General features: G+C 42.4%; 1 protein-coding gene and 1 pseudogene across 4 annotated transcripts in view; one reads left to right on the forward strand and one right to left on the reverse strand.

Moving 5' to 3' along the window:
* DAPK1 (death associated protein kinase 1) overlaps nt 1-20,834 on the forward strand; it is a 163,208-nt gene that overhangs the window by 104,179 nt on the left and 38,195 nt on the right. For all 4 annotated transcript variants that reach the window (XM_019734045.2, XM_019734028.2, XM_019734018.2 and 1 more), the window contains exons 4-17: nt 4,476-4,614; nt 6,377-6,506; nt 6,678-6,726; nt 6,810-6,836; nt 7,321-7,473; nt 7,842-7,887; nt 9,125-9,214; nt 9,720-9,812; nt 11,044-11,163; nt 11,636-11,734; nt 12,586-12,684; nt 14,020-14,118; nt 15,103-15,300; nt 16,700-16,897. In XM_019734045.2, the coding sequence (XP_019589604.2) occupies nt 4,476-4,614; nt 6,377-6,506; nt 6,678-6,726; nt 6,810-6,836; nt 7,321-7,473; nt 7,842-7,887; nt 9,125-9,214; nt 9,720-9,812; nt 11,044-11,163; nt 11,636-11,734; nt 12,586-12,684; nt 14,020-14,118; nt 15,103-15,300; nt 16,700-16,897 (1,540 nt within the window). The remainder of the gene's footprint in view (nt 1-4,475; nt 4,615-6,376; nt 6,507-6,677; nt 6,727-6,809; nt 6,837-7,320; nt 7,474-7,841; nt 7,888-9,124; nt 9,215-9,719; nt 9,813-11,043; nt 11,164-11,635; nt 11,735-12,585; nt 12,685-14,019; nt 14,119-15,102; nt 15,301-16,699; nt 16,898-20,834) is intronic.
* On the reverse strand, nt 17,403-17,478 carry LOC141571451 (U2 spliceosomal RNA; annotated as a pseudogene).

Here is a 20,834-nt window from a genome sequence, read left to right on the forward strand (position 1 = left end):
AGGTCGCTTTCTACCTTCTGAGATTTGGGAGCTGAATTATCAAATGATACTTATGCTCCCAAACGTTGGCTGAAATTACTTTTAGTTACTTTGATTAATAGCTAAAGGTCTTTATAAGTAAAGGTTCATGGCTAAAGCATCTGCCTTCCTGTGTTGGTGTGAAGGAGGATGAGTATGTATGTAGGGCCTCAGGGCAGCAGGAAACCAGTGATGGGTTGAGGCCCAGTGACATAGGGGCTCTCCTAACCCCACTAATGTCTAGCTGAATGATTTGGCTTCATGGGCAAGTGACAGTGTGGCCCTCATTGTGAACAGCATGAGATTTGAACAGGACCTGTCAACAGGGTAGATGGAGAAAACTAGAGATGACCTGTGTCTCCTTTCTCTCAGTCTGCCAGGCACTGCCACTTTGCAGGCTGGTCCCTCACGGGGGCTCACGGGTGGTTCCTGGTTCTCATTTCTGTGGTCCAGTAGCACTGTTGGCATTGAGTTGCTCAGCACAAGAAGACTGAGTAGGGCATGAGGTAACCAGACCCAGAGAAAGGCAAACCTGATTTCTGTTGCCTGGGCGTCATAAACAGACCCAGTTCAGGATGGTGAATGTTCCAGTCTTCTATCGCTGTGTAACAAACTACCCCCAAGTTTAGTGGGGTGCAGGGCAGGTTCCCTGGGAAGCAGACTCTAATACAGACAACAGCATGTGGGATGTTTCTTAAGAAGTACCCTTAGGATCAAGACGTGGGAAGGAGGAGAAGGAGCAGGAGTGGGCAGAAGAAGTCATGCTGCTTTGCAGCTCAGCACCAATGCCAGCTGGCCCAACACACAGCTCCGGAGCCAGAATGGCCCCTGAGAGTGGCCTTAGCTTGGGCTGAGGTGATCTGTCCTTTATATCAAGGGTGGGCAAACTGTAGGTTGTGGGCCAAATCCAGGTTGCCACCTGTTTTTATAAATAAAGTTTTATTGGAACATAGCCATACCCATTCAATTATATATTGTCTAAGGCGGCTTTCACTTTGCTTGGGGAGAGCTGAGTAGTTGTGACAGAAGCTGTATGGCCCACAAAGCCTGAAATATTTCATATCTAGCCATTTAAGTTTGTTGTTCTCACACCGAGCAGCTATTGGGTGTGGGCTTCCTGGAAAGGACATGACTTTGGGCAGCAGTTCTGCAGCAGAGGCAAGGCCTAGAAGGCTGAGGGCGGAGGGCTGTACTGACTCCACCTCAGCAGGGGGGACAGCAGGTCCTTCGTCCCAGGAGAACATGGACAGGGCTCCAGGTGTCCACCGCATCCGCTCCAAATGGCCATTCTATTTTGCACACGATTTTGGGTCACAATTCTGGAAGGACTCAGGTGGACGGTCTGACCTCTGCAGCCTTGGCTGGGCTAGAGGGTCCACTTACAAGATCCCTTCCTTGCTCAATGCTTCTCAGCCTCTTCCCCTCTGTACACAACAGCTCATCCTCAGGGACTCCTCTGCACTGCATGATGGTTTGGGGATCATCGCACGTCTTACATGAGGGCTTCAAAAGCCCCAGGTCCATGAAGACCCACTGCTGTAGGCACAGTGTCACTCTGACATGTCTTAATGGTCCAAGTGGTCACGGGGCCTTTCCGGATTCAAGGGGGTAGAGCCACAAATGTAAGATCGCAGCACAGAAGAGCACGTGGCATGAGATGTTGTTACGCCAGTTTTGGAAATTACAGAATGCCTCAGTGCGTCAAGTAGCTGGCTCGCTGGGTCACAGAGCTGTTTGTGTACATCACTTCCCAACTCATGTGGGTGGCTTGAAATGACGATGGTGGGAATATGACACCTCAGGAATAGTTTTGCCCCACCCACCCCAACCCCAGCACATCACTGGGGCTAAGGGGGGACTTCTGGTTTGAAGCCAAATGTGAAGAAAGCAGCATTTGTTGAACGCCAAGGAACGCTATGCATCCTGGAAGCTCAGAACAACTCTATGGGGTGCAATTGTCTCTTATTTACAGAGGAAGCGTCCCAGGTGTGGTGAGGTTGGGTAACTGCGCAGGATTTGAACCAGGTTCTCCTCACCCTCTGCCATCCTGTCACACAGAGCCTGGGGCCCTCAGGAGAATGAAATAGGCTACTCTTAATTGGCATGAAGGAAGCTTAGGTTGACGTGAGGAAGGGAAAGAAGAGGAGCAAAGACCTAGCCTGGGGCAGTGATGGGGTTCCTTAGAAGGACTTGGGCCTCCACACAACCCCAACCTGTTTGGGTGCCATAAAATTCACCCTCCCCCCACCCCATAGGGCAGCCAAACCCCAGCTGTTTCTCTTTGTCAGGCACCCAGCAGTCTGAGTAAGGGAGTGGGGAAGCCTCTGGAGGAGGGCAGAGAGAGGAGAGGCTGGGGCTGGCACCACAGGAGAAGCCCACCGCCATTTGAGGAGTGCCGCCGTTAGGCCACACCAATGGATTTGAGTGGGGAGAAGTGAGAAGCAAGGCAGGATGGGGACTTTCATGTGGGAGCCTGCCTGGGTGGAGGTGGCATGGCATTGTACTGGAAAGGCGGTTTCCTTCCTTTACCATAGCATCTGTTCCGTTTACTTGGCCTCAGTCTATGCCACACCTGCCTGCCATTTGCTTTATGTATATATATTACCTTTAATCCTCAAAACCCTGAAACTAATAGGTCGATTATTCCTGTTTGATGAGAAATTGAGGCTCAGAGAGAAGAGAATTCTCCCGGCTGCAGAATTAAGATTTGAGCCAGATGTGCCAACTGTGGGCCACACCCCCTGTGCAGCCCATGATGCTGCTGTCATCCTAAGTGATGGTCGCCAACACCAGAGAGCAAAGAAGTAAACAGATGATGGGAGCATCTTTCTCAGGATTGGTCGGTTGACAATTTCCCATTTTCCTCCTTTTTGTTCCCCACAGCTAAAGGATTCCCTCTCCCTGTTGGTTTTAAGAGGAATAAGAAGACCGAAAAATGAGAAGCAGAGGGCTTCACACAGTTGAGGGGGGAGCCCATGTGGAGCCTATGTGCTGTGGAAAGGAGAGAGCAGCAAGGCTGGGAGGGTGCAGGCAGGCAGGCCACTACCCGGGGTGTGTCACCAAGTACCTCTGCCACCCAGTGGGGCTCCTGGCCTTCCCCCTGGCTCAGGCTCTGTTGCACATCGCAGATCTGCCTGAGCCTTCTGCTTGGGTCCCAGGGTTGGAGGGGTCACCTCGCGCTATGAATAAACATCCTGAAGTTAAATATCAGAGGAGAGTTTTGCCGCAGGAGCATGTAATTAATTAAGACTTTAAAAAAGGGTCCTCAATTTTTAGTGTGCGAAGAATCACCTGGGATGCTTGTTTAAAATGCTGCATTTCCTGATTCCCCACTCTTAGAAAGTCACAAGCAGCAGTTTGGAAGTGCGGCCTGGGCCAAGCTAAGAAACCACCTTGGAGGGTGAAGGGTTGGAATCTGAAACTTTAAGAAAATAACTTTTCTGTCATTGTTTAATTTCATGAGCACCAGTTTTCTTACTCTGGACATAGATGTGGTAGGTATAATGTTTATGGAGCTGTATTGCCAAAGGAAAGATCATGAACACAGCAGTTACATGTATAATTGCAGTTAATTATTATGTTAGAAATGTATGGTTGAATAATAAACATTAACTTATAAAAACTCTTATTAAAAGTTCCCTGTTATTTGCCATTAATCACTACCGTGGATTTTTTTAGGGGGGGGTGTTCATTTATCCACTTGATAAAAAAAGTTTTGAGCTCTTGCTGTGTGGCTGGCACTGTGTTAGGAGGTGGGTGACAGCTGGCGGCCAACAGCTAGGGGCTGACCTCTGCCTTTCAGGGACCTACAGTCTGGCCAGGGAGATTGATTACATAAATCCCCCAACAACCACGTGTATTTCCATTTTGTGTAAGTTTATTCTTATTAGTTAAGGTATTTGTTAAATGCATTATTACTAAAGGTGATTTTTATAAATATATAGGGATTTGCATATAAATGAATACAAAAGAAAAAAATTCTTGTCAGGCTATATATCATGCTTTTGGGTTTAAAAAATTGATTAACAGAGATTATGAACTTTCCAGGTACCCTCTGATTGAGCTAGGAAGATATATTCTATAAATTTCGTACAACATTAACTTGTAGTTTTGCTTGTTAGTCAGTGAGTTAAGATTTCACCTCTAAACATGCTTAATTAAAACATTTTAAGGATACATTGATTTTTTTTTTTCCCTTCATGTCGCTGCTCCCTTCACTCATTTGTGAACATAGCAAGGAAAGTGGTACCCACGTGCTTTCAAGCACAAATATATTTGAATGCAGATTTTCCATCCAGTAATGAGAAGCACTGAGAATTCTGATTCCATGCTTATGGGTTTCAGCATGTCCTTATACCATTCTCTTGCCTGAAATTTGAGTGTGTCGATAGCCTATGAAAGAACAAATCAGTATGAAACAGGATTGTCATCAATAACCTCTGCTTCTTGGTTTTCAGCGTTGCAGGTGGCGAGCTGTTTGACTTCTTAGCTGAAAAGGAATCTTTGACTGAAGAGGAAGCAACTGAATTTCTCAAACAAATTCTTAATGGTGTTTACTACCTGCACTCCCTTCAGATTGCCCACTTTGATCTTAAGGTACATTGCTCAGTGTTAGCCAGATAAATGCTTATAGAAACCATAGCATCGGTTGTTTGCCAAGAAAAATTGAGGCATTTGAAAGAGACGTGTATTTTTCCTGTATGGGTTTAACAAAGGGAGTTATCAATATATATCAGCAGGTGTATAATGCATGCCTTCTGCGGGGATTCCTAACCTTTTGTGGGATGGAGGTTTAAGATTAACGATTACAAAAAAAAAAAAAAGATTAACGATTACATTCAAGAATCCCTGGGGAAGAATTAAGGGGTCTTATCAGCCAGGTCTTTAAGCAAGGGAGCTGCTACGGGTAATGGTACATCTTCAGCCTGGATGACCTCTAGCTGCCCAGGTTTCCATCCCTCTGTGGCCTCAGGGCATGCAAGATAGAAGGTGCCTTGATCTCTACTCTCCCTCTTGATGCAAAGGCTTATCTGTCAGCAACAATCAATCAAGCCAAACTCTGAGACTAGCTAAGTGGGGTCATGCCTGGCTGGGGGCAAGGCATTATGGGAGCTAAAAAGGTATGTCAGAGAAGTTATGGTCTCTTTGGGAAGGGAAGACACCCATGAGCAACAGGAAGTTAAGATTCAAGATATAATCCAAGGCAGTGAAAAGATTGTCACAAAGCAACCTGTGATCGATTGTCAAGTGAACAATTCAGGTCATTGCAGCTAGAATAAGACTTCAGAAGAGGTAGGAGTTTCTCCATACTTACTATAGCAGAGCTGTTAAGACCCCATCCAGATCCCCCCAACACTCAAAAATACATACCCCAAAGACTGCTGCTGCAAGCAACTGCAGCTTTCTGCCTGACATCTGGTTTTTGGAAATGCCAAAAAGTAAATGCCCACAGAAGCAGCACTTAGCAATGGAGGACAGGGAGATGGTGGATAAACACCCTAATTCCCTCCTGCTTTAGTTGGAAAACTCTGAGTATTTCTCTTTCTCCCCCACGTTTCCCAAAGGGATTATGCTCTAGTCACTCCACCTGGATGAGACACCTTTTATCAGCTTCCTTCCTTCCGTTTCCTGTCTACCAAGTGTTCCCTGGTGTCCCCTCCCACATAAGCCACTTGCACCCGAATCCTTGTCACGGGTCTGTTCCCTGTAGAACCTAAACCAAGACATTTATTTTTCCTCGTGTTCTCTTGCAAGTACCCTTTTCTGCCTATCTTGTGTAGGGAGGAGGAAGAACTATTCCGCCACCTTGTCCTCAGCATAACGTATCATAGCTGCTATGTTTTGGTGTTTTTTTATTGTGGTGAACTAAACATAACATAAAATTTACCATTCTAACCATTTTTAAGTATGCAGTTCAGTGGAACTAAGTATATTCACATTGTTGTGAAACAATCACCACCATCCGTTTCTAGAACTTACTGATCTTTCCACATTAAAACTACATGTCTGTTAAGCACGAACTCCCTATCCCTCCCCACGTCGACCCCCCCAGCGACTGGCAGCCACCATTCTACTTACTGTCCATGAATTTGCCCATTCCAGGTGCTTCATGTCAGTGGAATCATACAATATTTGCCCTGTTTTGTCTGGCTTATTTTACCTAGCATAATGTCTTCAAGGTTCATCCATGTTGTAGCATGTGACAGAATTTACTTCCTAAGGCTGACTAATATCCCATTATATGTATACACCACATTTTATCCATTCCTCTATTGATGGGCATTGGCTTTTCCACCTTTTGGTTATTATGAAGAACGTTATTATGAACATTGCTATCCTATGTCTCTCTTTTTTTAAGCCCGAAAACATAATGCTTTTGGATAGAAATGTCCCCAAACCTCGGATCAAGATCATTGACTTTGGGTTGGCCCATAAAATTGACTTTAGAAATGAATTCAAAAACATATTTGGGACGCCAGAGTTTGTTGGTAAGTTTCTTTGCTCCTGTGGTCATTTATTTCTAGTAAATATTATGCTGGTAAAATATCCCCTGCTGTGGCATCTTTTCCCTGGTACATGTTTCTGGTTTATACATAAAGATAGTATCTGTTGATTTGCTTCCTTCGAAAATTAAATGTGCATTTATTTCTTCCTCTTAGCTCCTGAAATCGTCAACTATGAACCTCTTGGTCTGGAGGCAGATATGTGGTAAGCAGCGTGCCATTTATGTTGTCATCTTTCTGATTTATTTTTTTATTCTGACATTTGTTTTATTTCTGTTTTGTGTCTAGGAGTATCGGGGTAATAACCTATATTCTGTAAGTATCAAAATCTCCAACTCATATTCTTTCCCTCTTTCTTTGAGACCATATGTTTCACTAACCATTCTGTGTGTCATGTTCATCTCTTCAGCTTTTCATATAAACATATTCATTTCACACCCCCAGAACACGTTTAGTTTATACTAATTAAACATTTTCTTCTAATTAAAAACGAGTCATCAGAAACTGCAGCATAATCACTGGGAGAAAGCGTGTCTGTCCATCACTGAAAAAATAGGAAAGGGTTTTTTTTTAACTACTAGATTCTATTCCAAATTAACTTTTTAAATGCATTCTTTACATTAAGCTCAAGCTTTTATGCATGACAACTAAATGCCCTATAAAATAAAATTGAATTCTACAACGATTGCCCAAACACCAGATTATAGTCTTTTCTTCACTCCCCCTATGAGATATGATGGGAACAAAATGACAACACAAGAAGTAATTGTTCATGTTCTGTGTTTCACTTTATTAACAGGCTAAGTGGGGCCTCCCCGTTTCTCGGAGATACTAAGCAAGAAACGTTAGCAAATGTATCTGCTGTCAACTACGAATTTGAGGAAGAATACTTCAGTAATACCAGTGCCCTAGCCAAAGATTTCATAAGAAGACTGCTTGTCAAGGATCCAAAGTGAGTGTCCCTTATTCCTGAACAGTGCTCAGCTGTGGCCTCAGCTAGACGAGAGTTATCACCTGTCCTGTGCACATGGCCATGTTTATGAGACCCTGGTTGTTTGCACCTGGCAAAGGGAAGCATGCCATGTGGAACACCTCAGAAAATGCAGGCAGGGTCCTTTGTACCTGCTTAGCCAGTCCTGCAGGCACAGGGAAATAATCACATAAAAGCTGACATTGTTTTCGGCACTCTTCCATGAAGCAGGCCTCAAACTGCATTTTCTAGAGCATCTGCTTGGTAGCCCCAGCCAGCATGGAAACAACCTTAGTGTTTGCTTCTATGGTCACAACAATTTTTTTTCTCTTTCCCCTCTCCCCACAAAGGAAGAGAATGACAATTCAAGATAGTTTACAGCATCCCTGGATCAAGGTAAGTTGCATATTGGTTTGAGTGTTACAAGGCATCCTGGAATTCATTTGTTCTAGGGTATTACTAATTACTGTGGTTTCTAACCACAGGTCACATCTTGAGTATTGTGTTTGTTATTGGTGCCATATTAAGATAACTGACAGATGAGAATATGCTAATGATAATGAAGGTAGAGAGGAGGAAGCTGTCATAATGCAGGATTGTAAACAGGGAGCTGAAGGTCAAGTCTACTCAATAGTCAATTTGGTTTGACCTGTGGGATGTTGGCCCAAATGATATATTTTTCTAATTTTGTGAATTAATTTCCAGCATTTAAATATCATATCAAATCTGGATTTCTAGCTTCCCTTGAAAAATGTGAACATCTACCAATACTGAGCCCTTATTCCATGAGGCCACCAGAAACTTGGCACAGCTGCCTTTCTGCCAGGGCCTGTGGCCACCCCCTGGCCCATTACACCTTTGCATTACCTGCCTGAGACCTGTCGGCATTTGGGTGAAAGAACTGAAGTTGCTCCAGCTAGAACAGAAAGGACCGTGGATGGGAGAATATGGCACTTATTAGAATAAAATTTATTAGAATAAAATTATGGAAGTAATAAGCAAATTGCAGTGCAATAACTTGCATTACAGAGGTAGGTTTGGAGCAACTGGAGAACTCTTTGCCTGTATAAGCTCCGGGCAGTTGCCTAGACTCCCCTAGAAGGCAATGCAGACTGTCTCCTTCTCTCAGAGGTATTGCTGCTACATGGCTTCCTGGAAAAAACATGCAGTAGGAGGCACTCTCTCTCTATCCTGCTGTCAGACAGGCTGAATTTGCTGACCTCTGAGGTCCCTCCCAGTTCTAAATTACTTGGAGACTCTTAGATTGCAATAGTACAAAAGAAGCAGACAATCCTCCCCCCCAAGTTCAAATGCCTCATAACATGATCTCACCAGGAATCTTGCTATTCCCAAACTCTCTTACGGAGTAATTCGGCTTGACCCAAACTCAACTTTTCCCCAAGATCCAGTTTTTATTGATTGTATCAAACCCTTATTAATTGTATCGAACCCTTAGCTACAAGAGTTAGCCTCTGCTGACTAGATTCCTAGATTATCTCAACTTGTTTGGTTATTCTAGCAAGGTGAATGTGGAAGCAAGCATCCCAAATAGTGAGAGGTTTCAAAAAGTTGTTGTGTAATACATTTCTGTAATTTCAGAGCTCTAAATTTTATTCTTGGACTTTCATTTTAGCCTAAAGATACCCAGCAAGCACTTAGTAGAAAAGCATCAGCAGTAAACATGGAAAAATTCAAGAAGTTCGCAGCCCGGAAAAAATGGAAAGTAAGATGATTTGATACGGAGGGATTAACTAATTCTATTTCCTGTCCATTTCCAACAACTGTATGAGTTTTGATAGTCACATTATCTACCATTACCAGCTTGCCTGGGACCAAGGATGCAGGGGAAGATCCTTGCATACCATGCTTCTCTGAGGGGGGACATACAAGGGATTTGCTGCAGTAAGATCCCATTCCTCAAAGAGTAGAGAACAAAACACTGAGAGAGAAGGGATGTAGGGCATCCATTTCTGTAGTTTAATAATGAAATGCAGAAGGAGACTCTCTCTCTATCCTGTTGTCTTAATTTATAAGACCTTTAGAATTATTCTTTAAGCAAATAGGATCCAACCTTCTTGTGGGGTTGCCTGCTCCCGAAGAATACATCCTGGCAGCAGAGAATGCCATCTCAGAGATTGTCATTTGCACTAATTTGAATGTTGTTACATAAGCTCTCTCTGTTCCCCTCCCCCTGCCTTTACTTATCCTTTTTTTTTTTTTTTTTAAAGCAATCCGTTCGCTTGATATCACTGTGCCAAAGATTATCGAGGTCGTTCTTGTCCAGAAGTAACATGAGTGTTGCCAGAAGCGATGATACTCTGGTAAGCAAACCTGTTTACCTTGGTGAGGTTCTTTCTTAGCACTGTGTGTTTAAAATGTCTAGGTTGTTTGAGTTGTTCAACAACCTGAAGTCATGTAAATATCAGGCCTGTTCTTCCTCCTCTCGAGTTAGGGAGTTGGGGTGGCTGATTTGATGTACTCTGTTGTTTCTTCTTCCTTTTTCTCTGTGTTTTTATTGGAACTATACCTGCTCCCACCCCACTGCCTCTAACACTATCACCCTACCAACGCCCGGTTCTCACATACATAGTTTGATAAAAGAGAGGCTGGCCAGTAGAAGAGGGAAGAACTCATTCTAATTTTCATGAACTAAAATGAGCCCTCTATTGTCACTGACCTTGGAGACTCTTGGATTGTAACAGTACAAAAGAGGCAGACAATCTTCCCTCAGACACGTACACACACACACACACACACCAGAAAATGCATTGGGGCTTGCTGGTGTAGTTCGTGGTAGACCAGAAGGCTAAGCCCACTTGTTTGTTGACATTGTATTGATTGCCCAAGGCCCTTGAGACCAAGTCCATATTTTTTTTCCCCTTAATCCAAACTGAAACCTAATCACAGATTAACTCTTCAGATATGACTTGGATGCATCTGAATTCAACAAGACTTTCCTCTGACAGTCAGACAACAGGGCTTTGTTAACCCTGGAGGTAAAGGGGACTCCAGGAAAGGCAGAAAGGGTGATTCTGTGGGAACCAGGCTACTCCTGTAACTGAATAGTCAGTGTTTCCTGAGTGGAATCCGGGGACTCCAAGGGCGGGATCACACACGAGCAGATACCAGCTCTTTTATTCCCCTGAAGCTGGGAGTTTCCCTGAGGCTCCAGGTCTAGCCTTGTAGAGTAAAAAGAGATAGGAAATGTTAAAAAGAAAAAAGAAGTGGGAGAGAAGCAAGTTAGAAGGGAGAGGAAAACGAGAAAGACTGGATTTGGGAATTGTGTGAGGGTGGCAGTGGAACCAAAGGAAAACTAAATCTAAGTAAGATGATGAGGCCAATTATGTATTACAAATTTAAATTATCCTGAATAATCACTTGGGAGAAATTATATTTTTTGCAATGAAAAGCTTAAGGTAGGAGAGGGACCCAGGGTTATGTAGGAACTCCAGGTAGAAAGACACCCTCCCAGACCTCAGGTTCTCTCATCATCTCAATAGCCTACTAATCATAAGGATATGTTGTAAAGGTCTCTTTGCTGTCTTTCTCAAGGATGAGGAAGACTCCTTTGTGATGAAAGCCATCATCCATGCCATCAACGATGACAATGTCCCAGGCCTGCAGCACCTCCTGGGCTCGTTGTCCAACTATGATGTTAACCAACCCAACAAGGTCTGATACTGTTCTATCAGGGACAGTGGAGGGGGGTGGTCATGGTGACTGTGCATCTCCAAGTCAAGGATGGAAAGGCACTGTCTGCTTTTTCATTCTCCCTTCCATTTGAAAATTCTGTACTGTGGAAAAACGCACTTCTGTTTAGAGAGTGAAGTGACTTAGAAATTAAGTCTTTTTGCATTCAGGGCCTTTCTTCATGCAAGGCCATTCCATGTGTACCGATTACACCTCTAACTGTGAAGTTTTAAATCTACTCATCCTGCCAATGAAAGTGTCACCTTTGACTGTAAAATCCAAAGGAGGAAGGGTGTTCTGATGGTCTTTCATTCCTGTTACGCAGCAATAGTTATGTGCCTGTTGAGATATAGGAAGGTGTGTGGGACAGCAGTGATAGTTTGGGCTTTTTCTTTCCTACCAAACCTGAAAAATAATGTTTTGCGTTTTGTTTTGTTCTTCTTGCCTATTCCAGCATGGGACACCTCCGTTACTTATTGCCGCTGGCTGTGGAAATATTCAAATGCTACAATTGCTCATTAAAAGAGGCTCAAGAATCGATGTCCAGGATAAGGTTATAATTATGTTTTATTGCAAATAAATTAATCTTTTAGGTATTTCCAAATGTCTCTAATCATCGAGGTAACAGAAAAATAACGTGTATGCTTTACTTCATGTCTTAGTTTCCTATAAAGGAAGATGAACTGCTTAAATAGCCTGGTCCAGTCTAACATATATTAGAAAAAAAGAGTCAGACACTGATCTTTCTCTGGGCTCTATTGCTGGACATTAGCCTTTCTTTGTACATTACCCCAGATTTTACTCCTCCCTGATCACATTTACTCAGCAGTGTTATTATACGATGTCACATTTGGAGAAGTTTTCATTGTCTAATTAATCTCAGCAGAAGTGTATTTGCCTGCTTATTTTATTAGGGCTACAGAGTAAAGATGATATGTTTTGAGGTGTACGTCACATTGAAATTGTAGGCACAATTGATTAACAGTTAATAGTCATTAGTGGATCTGTCATCAGCTTCTGTAGACTTTCAACACAGCTGTAAAAGGACTAGATCTGGCCCTTGACAATATGGGGAATTCTAACCAGAGGTTGACATTAAGGTTTTAAGAAAAGAAAACCAACTTTTGTTTTGAAATAATTCTAGATTTACCAAAAAAAATCTGCAAAGATACTACACAGAGCTTCCTTATCCCTTTCGCCCAGCTTCTTGTAATGTTAATGTCTTACATAACCTTGGTCCCTTTGTCAAAAGTGAAAAATAAAATGGGGGTGTTATTCCTCACGGAAGGTACTCCTTTGGAGTTTGCCATCACATAGGAAGGGAAATGGAATGAGTCTGAGTGACACGTGCATTCAGATCTATCGGCTTTCTGGAAATGTGACTCCATGTTGATTTTTGTACAGGGTGGATCTAATGCCATCTACTGGGCTTCTCGGCATGGCCACGTAGATACCTTAAAATTTCTCCATGAGAACAAATGCCCTTTGGATGTTAAAGACAAGGTAAGGCCCCTTCTCTTCTTAGGGGTGGGGAAGTAAAAGGCTGCATTTGAGTATCGACATGCCACATGCATCATGACCCAAAGAATAAGGATTCAGGACCAGAATCTTCCTGTGGAGAATTTAATCTAGAAATTTGGTTTTTTGCTGGTAGTTTGGTCTAATATTAAAATCTGCTTTTAGCGGAAATCTGTCAGGTAATTGCCATAATATGCAAGCAGTGAATTACTTTGCATGAATAACATGAAAACTCAAAGTTCTAATAGAAAGACAACCAGAAAGAGACCCGAGTCCCGGTCCTCTCATTGACTCACCATATGCCTATCTCTTTACCATTCTCTTTGTCTTTGAAGTGGCTGACAATGCTGACCTAACAATAACTGGCACTAGAAGGATTCATGAGACAATGCATGTAAAAATAAAGCTTTTTTGCACAAAGATTTTATAAAAATTATTGATTTAACAAGATGCCTTACTTTCACATATACATGTTTCATTCAGTCCACACAACAATCCTGTGAGTTACTTGGCAGGCCTGGAACGTGCATCTAGGATTCCCACCTTCTCGTCCATTATGGGTTCTACTATGCAACCCTTCTCTGCTTCTAACACTTATAGACTAATCTGTCATGTTCGGTCAGGGCTGCCACATACAATTGTGTGGATTGTGCACTGCACCAATCTAAGAATGACATTCGTATCCAAGACACATATTTATCATGGCAGTTTTCTGTCAAGTGGCAATAAAGTATCTTGTTGTGTATTAATCAGTTTATTCTGACAATTTTTTTGGCAGTTATAAGTAAAATACCTTCAGGAAGTTGTACCTATTACTAATTCACTGAAAGTTACCGTATGAGCTATTAATTAGTGATGTCTATTTTTAAATCTCTGAGAATATAACAAATAAGTTTCCAGACATAGATAATGAAATCAGAAACATGTTAATAAATAAAACTATACATTTGACTATCTGCTGTGTGATAAACTTAAAAAAGGAGTTTTGTGTTTTAAAAAAATCACATAGCTTGAAGCATCAGTAGATAAAGAGGTTTGAGAACAGCCATCACAGACAAGGGAAAGCATTCTCACCGAGGGGTTTTTATGACAGACAGGATGAGCTAGGTGTGTGGACTTAACACAAGCTACGTGGGGAACACTCCACCCCTGGGTCCCTGGCCCAGTCACCAAAGGGGCGTCTGGCCCCAGGGGGTGGACACCCCCAGAGGGGAGGACGTGGAACCAGGCACGTGTGTAATGGGCCTCCAGTCCTGTGCGTTCTAGTCCCCACAGCCTGTTCCCAGGGGTGCTCTGAATTTTTGGCGCTTTCTTTTGCAGTCTGGAGAGACAGCCCTTCATGTGGCAGCTCGCTATGGCCACGCTGATGTGGTTCAGTTACTGTGCAACTTCGGCTCCAACCCCAATTTCCAGGACAAGGTGGGTCATGGTAACTGATGTCCTTAACTTCCTTCCACTCTCTGCGTGGATGTGCAGGCAGACAATGATATGGCCTAGTCCTGGGAGTTTTATCCAAGTTTCTGTTTAGATTCCAGAGGGCGGGGACTCATACCCTAACATCCATTCATTTAATCCTCTGGACTACCCTATGAGGTGGGTTTCTATTACTATCATCCTCATTTTACAGAGAAAGAAACTAATGTAGAGAGAGGGTCAGCAACTTGCCCAAGCTCACACAGCTCATAAGTGGTGGAGCGGGGGTTTGGGGTTTGAAACCACACAGTCTGGTTCCAGACTCCATGTCAGTAATCGCTACACTATAATGGCCTCTCATAGACAACATATGTGTCAATGATGTTGGCCATAAATATATTTGTCTCCCCCCGCCCTCCTGCCCCCCCACCCCCCCGTGGTCCCCCAGCCCTCAGAACCAGCCAGCCCTTTCCCTGACTTATTAAAGCCTGGTTATCTCAGTCACTTCTTTGCCACAGCAATAATACCTTTATGTGACTCATCTTTATGTTACGTGCATGACAAAAATCTTGAGGCACCGAGGTTATTAGAATTCTTGTTCAGAAATGTGCTTTCCTACTGTTAGATGAAGTAAACGAAGGCACTTTTACAAGAAAGATGCTATAAATCCACCCACGCTGGAGCTGTTGTTCAGAACAGCTGAGCTGTTCGTTCGTTCCAGTGGGCTCCCAAAAGTCACTTGTCACTCACTCATATGCTGAGAATGCCACATTCATCCAACACACCAGTGTTGAGGAAAGAAAACTAATGTAGGAGAAGTGTCAGACCCGTATCCACCATTTTGGATTAAAGTTTCGCTCTAATAGCTACGAGCTCTTTCTCTCTGCTGCCTTAACTTTGCTGCTGACCTCAGAGGTGACTCTCACCGTGCCTGCACTTTCTTTCATATTATCGCGCTCTCCTCCTCTCTGTGCCTGTCTCCTTGGCCAGGAAGAAGAAACCCCCCTGCACTGCGCTGCCTGGCACGGCTATTACTCTGTGGCCAAAGCCCTTTGTGAAGCCGGCTGCAATGTGAACATTAAGAACCGTGAAGGAGAGACGCCCCTCCTGACAGCCTCCGCCAGGGGTTACCACGACATAGTGGAGTGTGTGGCTGAACACGGAGCCGATCTGAACGCCTCCGACAAGGTGCTTTGTGGATGAATCCATCACACACACTGAGAAGTGATCTGGGGGGGTTAGAGGGGCCAAAAGACTTCCTCAATTAGTGTACCTAAAATAACAAACTTGAATGCAGCAAATTGTAATTATCCTTTCTCTTCTCTGTTCCAAAGATTCCATGAACTGTTCTAGGTTCTATTTAATACTTAATATTCATTGTGGCACGTAACAAAATGTATGAAGGGGTCAGATGACTCCGGTCTCTTATTTTTAGCTTTGGAACAAGTGCAGGGATGATCGCTGAGAGCAGGACAACCTTCATTTAGGGTTAAAATCAGCAACACCCTAATGATTTGTCGATAAACAAAGAAATAGGTGGTTTATTTACTTCCATCACCTGCTCTTTTGGAAAAAGACAATAAACCACTCTTACTTGTCTGACAATCTTAATTCTAGACCAGGTGTTCCCTTTTTAATGAAGCAAATTCAGCATAATCTGTTTTTATTATGAACTTGTACTTAAAATGAGGCTAGATTTAAAATATAGTTAGATTTGGGACACTGTACTTAATTTAGTAATAGCCATTTGTGGAGTATTTGCTTAGTATAGAGAAGTGGTTCTCAACTGGGGCGACCTTTTCCCCATCGGACATTTGGTAATGGCTAGAGACATTTTTTGGCTGTCAAACCAGCGGTTGGCGTTACTACTGGTGGTACCTAGGTAATAGATAAAGACCAGGGGTGCAGCTTAAATCCATTTAGGGCAGACCCAAAATGTTAATATGCTGAGGTTGAGAAATCCTAGAAGAGATAAATTATAGAAATGTTTTCAAACTTTCTACCCTGCTCCTGAAATTCAACACATCTGCTCACCAGGGATTCTACAATAGGTGGAAAGAATTCCCAGGCCGGTCTGCAGCCCACTGCAGAGGTTAAACATGTTATATTTGCTTCTCATATGTATGACAGCCCTCAAGCAAATCACTTCACATCACTTTCTCAGTCCCTCCTGGTATAAAATAAAACAATAGGCTTTCTACTTAGGAAGTTAGTAAAGACTGCTCAGCAAATGTTTTTAAAAGTGTTTTCCAACTACTTGATAAAATAAGCATTGGAGTACCAAAGTTACTTAAGTTCTATACATTCAGAGACAAAAAGAAGTGTCAAGTCTTTCTATCTGGTTGTACTGGCCAAGCTTAGATTAATCAAGCTGATGGTCAGCATGGTCTGGGATTATTCAGAGTGGAATGTATGAAGACACCCCTTCCCCACTCCCCACGAGTAAATTCATGGTTTTGAATCCTCCTTCAGGCTTTGCAGTAGTGATCACATTGCCAGTTAAACCTGGCCCCATAACAGCTAGAAACGTAAGCCCAGGCCCCCGTGCTTAAGTGAAAGTACTCATGGCCCCTGATGTCTGTTGCAGGATGGACACATCGCTCTTCATCTTGCTGTAAGACGATGTCAGATGGAGGTTATTCAGACTCTCATCAGCCAGGGATGTTTCATCGATTTCCAAGACAGGCACGGCAACACCCCCCTCCACGTGGCCTGCAAAGATGGCAACGTGCCAATTGTGGTGGCCCTCTGTGAAGCCAACTGCAATTTGGATATCTCAAACAAGGTAAAGCTGGAGGGAAAGATCCCTGAGGGTCCAACAGTGTCTGTCCATCAACCTGTTTCTAGATTTGGGCCAAATTTCTCTTTGCATCTCTTCATTGTTCAAAGTCAGTATCACTCATATGGACCTGCTCTTTCTTTACAGGGCTCTCCACTTTGAGTGATAGTTTACATATGACTTTTGAATAATTTTATAGAGTAACAGAAAATGATTATAATAATATGTACTTTCTAACTAACCTGGTTTACTACTTATGCGTATTGAGAGAGGGAGAGAGAGAGAGAGACGGTGAGAGAGAGACCGTCCTTCTGTAGAAGAATCAGAGAACATGGTACAAAGTGGAGCACCTTTGTGGAATTTTAAGTCTTCAGAAAAACACCTAATGAGTTCTGATTTGACTGAGATTCCTAGGACCAAATTTCTTTTCTTAGCCTTCCCCATTGAGAGTTTTATGGTCAAAAGTTCATTAAACCTTTTTTGTGATAAATAAATTTTGTTAAGACCAAGGGAATGTTATTATTTGGTGAATAAAAAGAGAAGTAAAAATACTACACTTGATCTTAGCCAAAAGGCCGAGAAGCGATAGAAGTAAAACTAAATAATTCTATGCTCCTAGGTTGATTTTCTTAAATCCCATTCTGTTGACTTCTAGAAATTAGCTAACACCTTCCTTTTTCCCTGAATACCATTTAGATTTTCATTTACCAAATAAGATAGAACAGTTGGATATTCATGTGGTTTTGACCCTGTAACTGTCTGAGAGGCAAGCACTATTCTATTATGATTATGTTAAAAACAAAATCCAAGTAGAATTATTTTTTTTTAATTGTGGGAAACATTTGTTTATAAATGGCAGGCATGACGCCAGCAGTATTTTATTATGATTTGTTTGAGATAAAAGACTTAATATCTGAAACAGCTGGCAAATTACACTTCTAAAAAAAAATATTCCTGTTGCATATTATGTGATTACCAATTTCAATTTCCATTAGCATTAATCTTCACATTCTAGAAATATGAAAAGAAAATATCCTAGGTCTTAGCCATTAGCTGCTCATTGCTTTCTTAGTTTATCCCATTCTAATCTTGCCAAGTCAGTTATGTAAGTGGCTTAAGGGGAAAGTCAAATGTAACATTAAGCAGCATCAAGACCTTGGCTTTCCTTCCAAGAGTCTTTAAATGAATAAAAAACGGCTTCACGGAACATCGTGGCACTCTTTGAATATGGTTGGACGTGGCCATTTTATGCACAATTGACCCACTGTGTGCACAGCATCTGGGATTAGCTCTCTCCTGTGAGGTGGAGAAGCACAGCGTCTCCTGCTGTTTTGCACTGCCACGTTTCCCCGAAAATAAGACCTAGCCGGATAATCAGCTCTAATGCGTCTTTTGGAGCAAAAATGAATATAAGACCTAGTCTTATTTTATTATAATATAAGACCAGGTATAATATAATATAATGTAATGTAATATAATATAATATGTATAATATATACTGGGTCTTATCTTAAGTTTTGCTCCATAAGATGCATTAGAGTTCATTGTCTGGGTAGGTCTTATTTGGGGAAACAGGATAATCTAAAGAAGGGTCCGGGTGTTTGCCTCATGCCTAAATGCAAAAAGTACACTTGTTACATATGCTTTATAAAATACCCAGCAAGATAATCCTAGACTTTCATGTTTAAAAACAACTGGCTCATTTCATGGGACAGCCTCTACATTTTTGATACTGTAGATGGCTATGGTAGTTCCTATATGCCGACATAAATTTGTGTTTTTACTATATACAGCCTAGCAACGTCACAGTCAGTAGATGATTTTGTCATTGAATTGAACTCAGCTGAAGCAAAACTCATTAATTCCACAATTTCACCCTCTTGGAACCAGCAGCAAAGTTCAAACCATTCTTCACACCCCACCTGGAGCAGCAGTGTGCTCCCGATAAGCAGCTCTGCATTCCTGGACCTGCAGACAGACTCCCCAGGTTGCCTTCAGTGCTCAGAGGCTCAGCCCGCAGTGACTTGATGGGTCTCCTACCTTCTTCAGAAGGGCTGGTGTCAGCTTTGTTTCTTTATTCCTTTTTGTTGTTTCTTATTTTATGAATGATGATGGGGGCTCTAGAGGAGCTTAAAAGATGTGTAGAAAAGTTAAAGGAAGGCATTATTTCCCCAGAAAGCACATCTGGCTTTACATGAACTCACCCTAGAAACCAGCTGTCAGGATGAACGTGGCACAGTGACAGCCCACGCCCCACAGGCAGACTGTCACTCCTCTCCCATGGTGTGTCCTGCTTTTTCCTTACTTAGATGCAATTCCCCCAGAGATAAAAATGGCCATTCAGATTCTATCGCTGTCACTGGGATGTGACAGGAGCTTGTCAACTATCTTTGACACTCATTGCAGTGTAACAGACATTTCTCAGTTTTCATTTTCTCTTATGAAAATCAGGCGAGTGGCTATTGAACTTGGTCATGTTCGGGAACACATGAGAGGAGAAGAAATAGACACCAGAGAGTGCCCAGCCCTTAACCCTTTGTTCCTTTTGTGTTGACTCTTCTCAGCAAAGATAGGAAAGACATGTTATACATAAGAACACACACACACACACTCACATACACACAGACGTACACACATATCCAGGAGCATGAGGGAGAATTTTGTGCCCATCGAGTATTTATCAATGCCCTTCCCTGACAGCCCTGTGCCAAGCACGGTGTGAGGGAGCTTGTGGATATCAGAGTGAATGACTCTTGCCCTCAGGCTGCTTTTCAATCGAACAGCATCTCATGTCGCAATCACTGCTGAGGCAGAGGCACAGGTGCTACGGAAACACATACATTTGCGCATTAAAGACACCAGGGAAAACTTTTCAGAAGCGATCACTTAAAATGATTTGGACTCTGACTGATAAAGAAGAGGGGGAAGCGTATTGCAGACCATATGTATATGTTTGGGGACTGTCTGGATGCCCCAGTAGCTGACATGTGGTGTAGGTACTTAGAGAGGGAGAGAATGGGGGAAAGAGAGAAAATACAACTGGAAAAGGACACGGGGTCCATATGGTGAAACACCTTGAATCTAATGCTAAGGAGTTTGGGTTTTGTTCTGTCAAAAATTGGGGATCTTCAAAAGTATAAACTTCCTAGTCCCTTTCCTTCCTCATACTTCTTTTCATTCTCCTTCTTTCTATAAAACTGTACCTTCTATAACCAAGGTTATCTTCCTTACACATAAATCCAAACATTTCATCCCAATCTTCCAAACTGTCTCTCTCTCTTCTCACTTTAACTGTAGGGTATTTGAAAGCTTAATATCTGCTTCCTAAGTCACTCGAAAAGATAAAAGTAGACAAAATATGTGCACAGCTTGTAGCATTATTTGTCACAGCAAGGAGTGGAACCACATTAAGTGTCTCTCCTCAGCAGCTGGCTAATGAACTATGACATATCCATAACACTGAATATTATTCAGATGTCCAAAAGAATGTAGTCAATTTAGCTTCCGACGTGGAAAAGTATTCACATATCTATTGTTTGGTGAATGAAGCACGTGACAGAATAGACTCTAGAGTATGATTATGTCTTTTCAAATTATATCTCCTTTTATGGATTCTTAGATAAAAGCTTGGAAGGAAATGCCCCAGAGTGTTAAGTAGGGAAGCTCTGACTAGAGGAACTTCGTAGGGTCAGAGCACTTCTATTTTCTACCTTTTATCCTATGTTGTTTGGATATTTTAAATGAGCCTGTGTTAACTTCATAACAAAACTTACATTTGCAAATAAAAAGCAGAAGACAGAGAGATACCCACACTTTCTCGGTTCCCAGTGTCTATAGTGTATCAGTAATTTTTTCATGGTTCCCCCAGGGCAAAAGAAATACCTCACAGCTTTGTTGGTTAAGTAGCTCGGTCTAAACAACTTAGTGTTTATATCCTAACAAC

Source organism: Rhinolophus sinicus, linkage group LG04 (assembly GCF_036562045.2).
Source record: "Rhinolophus sinicus isolate RSC01 linkage group LG04, ASM3656204v1, whole genome shotgun sequence".
In the NCBI taxonomy this organism is placed as follows: Eukaryota; Metazoa; Chordata; class Mammalia; order Chiroptera; family Rhinolophidae; genus Rhinolophus; species Rhinolophus sinicus.